The sequence below is a fragment of the Panicum virgatum genome, chromosome 7N, assembly GCF_016808335.1.
Source record: "Panicum virgatum strain AP13 chromosome 7N, P.virgatum_v5, whole genome shotgun sequence".
Taxonomy (NCBI): Eukaryota; Viridiplantae; Streptophyta; class Magnoliopsida; order Poales; family Poaceae; genus Panicum; species Panicum virgatum.
Window position 1 is genome coordinate 33,567,209 of NC_053151.1, and position 10,700 is coordinate 33,577,908.

Here is a 10,700-nt window from a genome sequence, read left to right on the forward strand (position 1 = left end):
GGAGGAGAGCGACGAATCGACATGACGAGCGGAGGTAAAAGCTGAGGGGCAAGGGCGACGATGCCTCGGTCAGACGTCAGTTGGTTTTGTTTGAGTTTTGATGGTTTGTCTTCTGAAGTGGGCTTGTGATGGGATATTGCTTGAGACCTGAATGCCTGATGGCCAACTACCTAATGGCCCAAAATCTTTGGGGTGGGGGGGGGGGACCGTGCAGGTATGGCGGCCACCATGGCTCGCGATCCATTGCACATGCAGCCGAAGCGCTGAGGTGCTGCAACATGTTTGTAACCTCTATATATTTAGTAAGTATATGGTTTTGGAAGCTATCGAACTGCATAGCTACTTGACTCGTCTGTTGAGATATAATTTGAAGGTGTGAGGAACGCAAAAATAAAAAAATATTGTCATTTACTTTTTCTGTTATGCTTTTAATTTAAAATTTCTTCTAACTATGCAAGGCATTTAACTAAATTTCTCTCGGTACTCTTATTAATAATAGATCAAGTTGCCATGAGTATGCGATGAGTGGTTGATGGTTTGCGGGATGGCTTGAAGCTTTTGATGTTTACTAAGAATATTTTAATTAAGTTCGCATGATTATGCTTATGGCTCACCAGAGGTAGTGATGGAATTGACTTGAGGATCGCAAAGCGACATTTTTTTTCTCATGATTTATAGGTGTATTGATGGATGTGGTGCTCAATGGCGAGGTGCTGAATGATGATCAAAGGCTCGACACTGATGGACTAATAAGTGTGTGGTGAAAGGTGAGTAGAAGCTTGCTCCAGGACCATTTAATGATAGTTAAGTTGGAGTCATGAGCAATCCACGTAGCTCACATGGAGTAGAGAGATATCGATGGTTTTGACCAAGTCATGGCAAGCGTCAAGTTGAAGTCAAGAGGCAGCTTGGTGCTGGGAGAGCAAAGCATCACCTAAAGGTGTCTTGAGGCCAAAGTTGATGTTGGGGTAATGCACGTTTGTCCCAAAAGATTACGGTGATGTACGGAATAAGAGAACCAAGAAACCCCCTCTCAGGAGCGCCAGACATGTATTTAATATACTGCTTTGTTGAGTATGATAGCACAAATATTCCCCTAATTAATTGGTTCATTGTTAAACTAGTCAGCTTATCATGAATGTCAAAAAATAAAAAATGGAGGGAGTACCTTTTGAAGACAACTATACACATGAGATCTTTATGTTTTGAACTATATATTTTAAAATTGTGGACAATCAAGGTTTAAAAGTCTAAAATGTTTGACTAGATTTTTTTATCAAAGCGTCAAGTATTGTGACCGAAGGTAATATATCAGCAAACCAATCAATTGTGTGGATGAGATTTATTTTGAATTTCATTTTGTAAATATTTTGTTCCCACTTCCCATGTGGGATCCCAGAACTCACCAATCTCGATCAAAACATTATGAATAATTTAGAGAAAAAATAACAAATTTAAAATTTCTGTCGTTGGAATAGGAATCTGCAGGCCTTTGTATTGAATCCCAGATCTCTTTGTTTTTTTGTTATTATTTCGTCTTTTTTTGTCCTACTCCTGAGTCTTTAAAAATTGTCAAAGACCAAGGAGAAAGGGTGGCATGTTTACACTTGGGACGTTGTTTATTGCCATTTGGAACAATGATGGTTTTTTATGATGAGCTTAATTTGGGGCATTCGACTTATTTAATCGATCACTTCAAAGCTCAAAATTCAAAAGATCAATATTTTACAAAAAAATATTATTTTGTCCATCTATGGGTTCCAAAATTTCAATGACGATCCACCGAAACAAAAGTCCATCGCTGTATTATGATTATTCATGATATATTAAAAGCTGGGCACCTGTCGGCATGCATGGTGACTTTTAGTCATTTTCACAGACTCGTTAGTACGCATGTTTTTCTTAATTATTAAATATAATAACAATCTTTGCATCAAGTTCACAACTGGATGGATACAACGTGACCAACTCAACAAGTACATGCACACATATAACATACACGCTAGCTTGTAGTGATCTAGCTAGTTACACTGTCGATGCATGGTTGGCGGAAGCTTAGCGAAAGGAAACCAGAACCTCGTTTGCACACACACACACACACACACACACACACACACACACACACACACACACACACACACACACACACACACACACACACACACACACACACACACACACACACTGACACACACGTATGAAGAAGCTGTGTGTTGTGGCAGCAAGATCGAGTTGAGAAGTCAAATCACAAATACAAATGCATGGCGAGATCCATCATCTTACTGCTAGCTTCACATGACGCGGCAGATGCCCTCCGGCGGGTCCTCGCAGAGAACCATCGGCATCGGCGCGTGGCAGTAGCCGACGGCGGCGCACCGGCACGGCCCTGGGCACGGGCAGGGCTTCTTCTCCTCCTCGGGCTTCTTCTTCTCGGGCTTCTTGTCCTTGACCTCCTCCACCTGCAGGATCTCGGCGTGGCAGCAGACCTTCTTGCGCAGGCAGTGGACGAGGCAGGTGATGTCGATGCCCTCGCCGACCACCTCCAGCCGATCCTTGAGGTCGCCGGTGATCCCTATCGACCCCACCCCGCTCGCCCTGGCGGCCAGCGCCATGGCCCGAGCACGGCTCTTGGCGGTGGGCATGGTCATCTTGATCACGATCTTCTGCTGCAAAATAGCAAAGTTTTCAGAGAAACGAAGGATCACCATGATCAGCGCGATGCTAGCTCAGCAAGCGTCGCGAGACAAGAACAGGTCGACGCTTCACTACCTTTGCCATCGCTGACTACCGAACCGCTTCAAAATATTTGGTTCACGAACGACGACTATACTGATCAGAAGCTGAGGAAATAACTGATCGAGCACTGTTTGACTTATAACTCTGCCTACGATACTACACCGAGTCTTCGTGTAACTTGAGAAGGAGCTGGCTACTAGCTAACCGCCGCGCTCGTGGCTGGTGTATAAATAGCGCGCTGCCGGGGGCAAGAGGTGGTGGAGACGACCACTGGAAATTAAAAGCTAATAACCATGGACGGGCCGGGCTGGGCTGGTGCCGAGAGGTCTTATCTTCTAGCCAGATGTGGCCGCAGCTAACGAAATGGCTCGAGAGGGAGATGGAGGGGTAAATATTAGGAGTCATGTCACTGGCAGCCTAATCATCGCACACGAGATGAGATGAAATAAATTTTTTTATTATTGTTGCAACAATTTTTTTGTTGTTCCAACAATTAAAAAATATTCCAAAAGAATCTTTAATATTTCCTGCGATATGATATATTAGGCTAAGTTAGCTTCTTACTTTCGGTCCAACTAGACCCAACTAAGGAGTAAGCGGTCACTACCGTCCCTTCTGTGACTGATTAGCACAGGGTAACGCGTGTTACCCCTAGCGCCCCCCGATGGAGGAGGCTGCGCAGCGTGTGGGGAAAAATTGGATGCGCCCGAGGCGCATGGGGCTCCGTGTGCCCTCACCTCTGATTCTCGCCACCTGTCCTAGATCCGTATCCAATGGTTCCTATCAGGGGTGCATGGGACGATCAGAAGCTGTGCAGTTGGTTTGTGGATGGAACATGTATTCAATTCAATGAAAGGGAAAAAATGGGGTGTGCGCAGTTGAACAACTGCCGCATCGAACCGAGCCATCTGCAACTTCCACACTTGAAACAAAGAAAAGAAAAGCTGCTGTGTCAAGCTATTAGCGACTCGAGTGATTAGCCATGGACAAAGCGACGACCTGGCACGGTAGGATGGAGATGTGTTGATGCTGGAGCTGATCGAGATGATGTCGTCCGCAGGAGGCTGGGCTGGATGGAGTTGTGCCGGGTACGTTGCTGCTGCTTTCTCGGACGCTATGGTTTATGGACAGCATTTCCCGGGATACAAATAATATCTATGGAATCTTTCTTAAAAATAATATCTATGGACACACACGCACTAACCTTTAAAATTATTTTCTAAAAGAGTGGAATGTACTCGTCAATAATACATATATCTCAGTTTGGCCCTCGTTCTCCGAAAAGCGTGTGATCCGCAGTTAAGAGCAAGGCTAATGATTTAGCCTGCTGCTGGCTGCATAAATCTTTGTAGCTCATCTTTCAGCTCACGTGTATAGTGGTTTAGCTCTGCATCATTAATATATGATCAACTCGTCTATCTCACAAAATTTCTTGATTCTTGTATTGAAGCTGGTTGTAACCTTACATGTCACTTTTCCTCTTTCTCCCCTTCTCTCTCATCTATCTCAGCATTCGGCCTGCTTATAATCCACCATAATACTTGCTCTAATAAACTTGCCGGCTAAGCAGATACTGTCACGTATTTTGATTTGTATAGGGCGGTACGCATGACTGATGGTTGTTGGCGGGCCTATCTGGTCAAATCAGAACAAGCATGGTTCCTTTTAAACTTTTCTCCCTTTTTTGCATTTATGCCCCTCTCCATCTGCCCCCGGCCCTTTCTAAAAACTTTTAGAGGGCAGGCAAATGGTGTATTTGTGTTGGTGACAGTGACCAGCGAGCAACATGTGAGGTCGGCTCGCAAGGGAGTCTCATCCAATAATTGCGAAACAAGGTGGTGTGCAGGACAACTTTGCATGCTGATTAAATAGCCAAAACACCATATTCACATTCTGCACACACATTAGCAACATTGCAGCGTAAAAAGAGATGCGCGCGACCATCTCAAGTTTCTGCCGAATCCACAGGTCCCAAGTGTATGTGTGTCCAGTTCCATATTTCTTCTTCTGAGGAGATCCCTCGTGCTTAATCTGTCCTTCCAAGAGCTCTTGTATCTTAGATGAGTTAGCTAAACAAAGAAAAGGAAGACAAAAAAAATCACATCCAACAGAAACGCTATCTACTTCGTCTTCTATCCTCGTTTTCTATCCAGGAGGGCGCCGTTGGGCATCTTTGCCTAGCGCTGAGCACTAGCCATCCCAGCCCTCCCATGTCTTGGCCCTCGTTCCTCCCCCCCCGGCCGGCGCTGCTGGCCCCTCCTTCCGCCTGCGCGTTGTTGGCCCCCTCCCGCTACCGTGCCCTGGCCCCCGCCCCCGCCCCCACACCGGCGGAGCTTGAGGCATCGAGCTGCGCCGCCCCTCCCATGCTGACACGGCTCGGCGCCGCCCTCCCCGCACACTGGCGGTGCTCGACGCGGCGCGCCCTGGCCCCCCCCCCCCCACACTGGCGGAGCTCGAGGCATTGAGCTGCGCCGCCCCTCCCATGCCGACACGGCTCGGCGCCGCCCTCCTCGCACGCCGGCGGTGCTCGAGGCCATCCAGCTATGCCGCCCCTCCCCAACCGGCACGGCTCGGCGCCGTTCCCCCATGTTGACAGCGCTTGAGGCCGTCAAGCTGCGCCACCCCTCCCCTGTCGGCACGGCTCGGCGCCGCCACCCACGCTGCCGGCGCTCGAGGCCACCAAGCTGCGCCGCCCTCCCCTGTCGTCACGGCTCAGCACCGCCGCCCCACACCGGCGGAGCTCGAGGCCGTCAATCTATATCATCAATGCCAGGAGCGCCTCTTGACCACTACGTCTCCCCTCCCCCCGCCACCAATCCAACGTTGCCGCCGTCGTGGCTGCGCCTGTGCGGCTCCAGCCCTCCCACCCTAGACACCGCTGTGAGGCTCCATCGCGCGGCTCTGTACTCTCGTGCTCGATTGGGCTATGCTCGAGCTTGATGGAGACTCACCAGAGCTCGACTGGGCTTTGTCGTTGCTCGATTCGTTCGTGCTCGAGCTAGATTGAACCTCGTCGGAGCTCGATTCAGCCTCGCCGGAGGTCAATTGCTCAGTGCTAGTGCTCGAGTCGTATGAGATGCGGGCTGCAGAGTAGCTCGGGGATTTTGGATTTAGATAAGCTGTTGGACTTCATCCCTTTTTCGCTAGCTATTTTGTTTTAAATAATAGCTATATCAGGATTTTAGCTATTCATAGATACAAGAGCTCTTGGAGTTGGAGATGTTGTTATAAAGAGTAGTTATAAGAAGATCTTGTTTTCATCTGACATTTTGATTTTCAAATCTAGTGGAACATTGGATGAACAGCTTTGTGACCCACAATCTCATCATTTGTAAACTCGTGAAGCCGTGAAGACCGAACTTCCCCAAATATAATGCCATTGGTCCCTGTCCTCCTGTGTCTGTAATTGTTGCAAGCTGATCACCCCGTTGGAACCGTTGGTGTGCTTGGATTGTCAAAGGCAGGTGGAAGTTTTGAATTATTTGTGGGCCAGAGGTTGCTTTTTTGAAAGAGATATATTTGACTATTTGTCCTTGGCAAAGGAGAATAATTCCGGCCGGGCAGGCTGAGGCCAAAATTTGCCCATTTCAAGAATCAGTCCAGAACAGAACCGCTGATCCATATGCAACTTCCACACTTGCTAAGTTCTTGTAGATATCCAGCAGCTTTACTATGTCCTTCCACCAAAAAAAACATTATTCTTTTGACCAGGGAGAGGGGGTCATCATTATAGATAGTAATAGTTCCAGATTAGCTTAACCCAAGGGATGTCCATCTGCATGTAGAATCTGTGCAAAAATTTGAGTAGTAGTAGGACATTGTATTTGTACACACACCACAACATGAATAGATGAGACACATATCTTACCAATACTTTTTTACCGACAGCATCGTTCAAGTCCGCTCCTGATGCCTAGCCTAACTGAATGAGTGCACCAGGATGCTGTTGCAGGCTTGGTGCCCACCCACAGTCTAATCTGAATGAGGATTTGCGTTTCTTTCCTCCTCTAGAACTGTTCAGATTATATACTGTCCAAGGAAAAATGATTCCCGCGGGTTATTTCGTTTCAGACACTAAACTTTAGACTATGTCACATTCTCTTGATATTTATTAGTATTAAATGAAGTCTGATTTAATAAATAACTGTAAGCTAAACTGCGAGACGAATCTAATGAAGTATATTAATCCATTATTAGTGGATAGTTACTGTAGTATCACTGTAGCAAATTATGGATTAATTAGACTCATTAGGTTCATCTCGCAAATTAGCACCCATCTGTCAGAAAAGTTTTATAAATAAATTTTATTTAATACTTCTAAATGGTAAAATTTGCTTTGATGTGATAGGAGCTAAAAATAGTTGATGGAAACAAATACACGTATTTTGCATAGACAACATGTACATATGTATTATTAGAATGGGACAGGCCTCTCGGGCCTTTCTGTCGCAGCCCGCAAAAAGCTGGAAAGCTTGAAGGAAGATGTGTAACATCTGACAGGACAAGGAAGATGCATGCGTCCGATCGAGTTCGGTAGCCGCGCGACTCGATCAGGAGAGCAGGGGAAGAAGACCGAGCGAAGACGAGCCCAGCGGATGCCGATCGGGCTCGGCCTCTAGCCTGTCACGTTGCCGTCCCATCGTCCGGTGCCGTGCGCCATCCGGTTCCACTGCTACGGACCTGTCGGCCGTCGGCTTCTGCTAGACAGCTAGAGTGCTGGTGCGGCGTCCTCCAGCCCGAAAGCAGCGCACTTGCTCAGTATCAATGCCATCGCCATGGTGATGACTGATGGAGAAGAACTTGAAGGATCACTGAAATTAAAGGCGATGGCATATATGTCGATCGGCTCGTCTATCCAAGACAAAGCAAAGTGAGGATCACCCGTCTCTGAAAATGCTTTTCAAGAAGCGGATCTTTTACTACAATAGCCACGCTCTGAGGATTACCAGTCTCTGAAAATGCTTTTGGAGAAGCGGATCTTTTACCACAATAGCCGCGCTTCCTTTGCGGAAGTAGGTTACATTTTGACTCCTTTCTGGAAAAAAATGGAACACTTCTACAAATTATTTCTATATAGTAGTGTTTAATACATAGTAGTATTTGTTTACATTTCACAATAAATAAACCAATCGAATATTAATCAGCATAAACTCCTTCACAAATATACTACATCTACATGCACCTGCCATATCATTTTTCTCTGCATTTATCATTCAATAAGGCTCCTCGGTTGCCCGCGGATCGATCACATGATGGCGCCCGACGAGGCTGCGGCGTCGGGGTGGGTGTCGTCGTCGTAGCTGTACCTGTACTGGCCGGCGTACGGGTACGGGTGCACAGCGGCCGGCCGGGAGTAGTAGTAGCCGCCGTGGCGCGGTTGCCACTGGTGCTGCGGGCCCGCGGCGATGGCGGCGGTCGCCGGCGGCTTCGTCTTGTCGGCGGCGCCGCCTCCGACGACCTCCACCTGGACAATCTGCGCGCCACCAACCTTCTTCCGCAGGTAGCTCGTCAGGCTGACGGCGTCCAGGCCGTCGCCGACCACCACCAGATGGTTCCGCTCCCTCCCTTCCATCGCCACGGACTGCACTCCTGCAGCACACGAGGATGGCGAAACCGGGCAGTACATACACAGTTAGCGCTGCCACTGCATGCTCCAGATCGACAGTGACAATGTACGGAATGCCTACCGTGTGTCGTGGCGGCTAAGCCCAGAGCTTTGGACCGGCTCTTGTCGCCGGTCATCTGCACCTTGATCACGATCCTTTGCTGTAAAAGTAAAACAAAGCGGAACTGCAAACTCAGGTGCTTCCGTTGCAGACAATGACAAGATCTTTCCGTTTGGATGAAAACTCATGCATGTTACCTTCATCAGGTGTTGCTTAATGCTCTGTTGCTGATTTCCGATCCAACCGGAGAGAGTTCGTTGTCAGTTGTCCTACAGGCTACAATACAGCTCGGAAGAATTGATGCTTGAAGCTCCAAGTGTTGTTGGGGACGGAAGGAGGAAAGCCCCTCATGCGACTTATATAGAAGGAGAAATAGGTGTTAGCGCCGAGAAACATGCACCGAGTAGGAATATTACTTTGAGCTAAGAAGAATCGATGCAGTTTAGACCCAGCCAAACTACCAATAGGCCACGATAGATGCCGTGGGAAAAGCACAAGAATATATAGCTTTGAGACCTTTCTTTGCAAAAAGCTAGCTCGCATTGATTATATTCCGCGCTTCCTAAAACCGTGTCTAGCTTAGTTTGATTCATTGCCTCGATGCTTTGCTTTGTTAAGCATGATGTATGTATGTATGTATGTATGTATGTATGTATGTATGTATGTATGTATGTATGTATGTATGTATGTATGTATGTATGTATGTATGTATGTATGTATGTATGTATCTGTTGTGGGACTGACACAATCCAAGTGCTACCGTGCGCATCATCTGCAAGCTTTTGTAGTTTTGTTAAACCTTTTTATATGTTTTGGACGGTCTGTTGCCTGACTACACTAGAGCAACTCTAACTCTAATATATAGTCTACTATGAGAGTTATTGACTACTAATTATTCACTAGCCTATCAACCTGTGCAGAGCTAATTAGAATTAATATAAAAATAAGATTTATATCTAATCACTACACCAGAACGGAATTATCTTGGCGGTCGAAAACCGCCAAGGAAAATACAAAAACCACCAAGGAAATGATCCTTGGCGGCCGGCCGCCAAGCAAATTTGCTTGGCGGCCGGCCGCCAAGGATCATTTCCTTGGCGGTTTGTCCGCCAAGCAAATGTGATTGACGGTAAAACTTTCATTGAGCCAAGGAAATGTTATGACCGCCAAGGATATAATTTTCCATGGCGGCTATAAACCGACAAGTAAATGACATTCCTTGGCGGTCAAAAACCGCCAAGTAAATTGCTTTTCTTGGCTAATGCTTTCTGCCAAGTGAATATCTTTCCTTGGCTGACATTAGCCGCAAGGTAATTTGATTTTCTTGGCGGCCGCTAATAGCCAAGGAATTATGGTTTAACTTGGCGTTGTAGCCACCAAGTTTATTCTAATTTCTTGGCTCCCTGCCACCGCCAAGTTAATTCTGTTTCACCTATTGTTACATTGGCCAAGGAAATGTTTTCAAAGAATCAGAATAATATAACAAAATAATGGGTTGACAACCACAATTCAATAGGTCCAATTTTGATTATATGATATTAGAAGCGACATACAGATCATATTGGAACATCCATTTGTTCATCACAAGTCCATCTTGCATAGGTAAGGCAAACATGCATGTGTGCTATATGCATCATGCAGCCTATATATAATCTAAGTGGCTATACTGTTTGATGCATACATGTCATCACCATATGCACAAAATACACACCTCCTGCAGTCAGTAGCTAGGAGTCATATGTTACTCTACCAAAATAGACAAAAGTCAACACCACATCCTGCGGTCAGTAGCTAGGAGCTGCTGGCTTCAGTTGGGGACTTGAAATCACAGTCAATGTCAATGCAATGCTTATCATGGATCGCCTTCGACGGCTTCTTCATCATCAGCATTTCCTTCCATGATTTGCCTACCATCAACATCTCCTTTCTTGTAATCTGAGTAGGCATCAACATTTCCTTCGAAGTACGCATCATCTTCATCATCATCGTCGTCGTCGTCGTCTTAGCTGCTTTCATGGTAGCTGTCGTCATCGTTGTCACTCTCATCACGCCTGTCATCAACTGAGTGGGAGGCTCCACGTGACGATCCAGCAGTCTGCAAAATTTTTATTTCATGCAAAATAAGTGTGTATCATGTGAGAGCCAACATGTATCAGGTGCAGTGCCAAATTCCAAGCCAAACAAGGGGCAGCAACTAAAGGACCACTGTCCAAAACAGCAAAAATAGATAGAATAGAGATGTTTTTTTTCTATTGACTAAAAATGGTTGCTTTTTTCTATTGACTCAAAATAGTTGGA

At 46.4% G+C, this 10,700-nt stretch overlaps 2 protein-coding genes across 3 annotated transcripts; both read right to left on the reverse strand.

Moving 5' to 3' along the window:
• Positions 1-1,884: 1,884 nt before the first annotated feature.
• On the reverse strand, positions 1,885-3,013 carry LOC120684014 (heavy metal-associated isoprenylated plant protein 16-like). 2 transcript variants are annotated; one of them, XM_039966098.1, is made up of 2 exons: positions 2,770-2,988; positions 1,885-2,666 (listed from the first exon to the last, which is right to left on the reverse strand). In XM_039966098.1, the coding sequence occupies exons 1-2, from the start codon at positions 2,776-2,778 to the stop codon at positions 2,292-2,294; spliced, it is 384 nt and encodes a 127-aa protein (XP_039822032.1). In that variant the 5' UTR covers positions 2,779-2,988; the 3' UTR covers positions 1,885-2,291. The 2 variants fall into 2 exon arrangements, with proteins under 2 accessions (XP_039822032.1, XP_039822033.1); XM_039966099.1 differs by having other exon boundaries at positions 2,148-2,663; positions 2,770-3,013.
• Positions 3,014-7,687: 4,674 nt separating this feature from the next.
• Positions 7,688-8,751, reverse strand: LOC120682594 (disease resistance protein Pik-1-like). The gene is made up of 3 exons (XM_039964554.1): positions 8,600-8,751; positions 8,424-8,502; positions 7,688-8,325 (listed from the first exon to the last, which is right to left on the reverse strand). The coding sequence occupies exons 1-3, from the start codon at positions 8,603-8,605 to the stop codon at positions 7,982-7,984; spliced, it is 429 nt and encodes a 142-aa protein (XP_039820488.1). The 5' UTR covers positions 8,606-8,751; the 3' UTR covers positions 7,688-7,981.
• Between the last annotated feature and the right edge of the window lie 1,949 nt (positions 8,752-10,700).

What these genes read in the sequence shown, in the direction of transcription:
- LOC120682594 (XM_039964554.1), bottom strand. An exon ending in CTTAGCCGCCACGACACACG is followed by an intron (nt 8,326 to 8,423) that starts GTAGGCATTCCG and finishes CGTGTGCTGCAG; the next exon opens with GAGTGCAGTCCGTGGCGATG.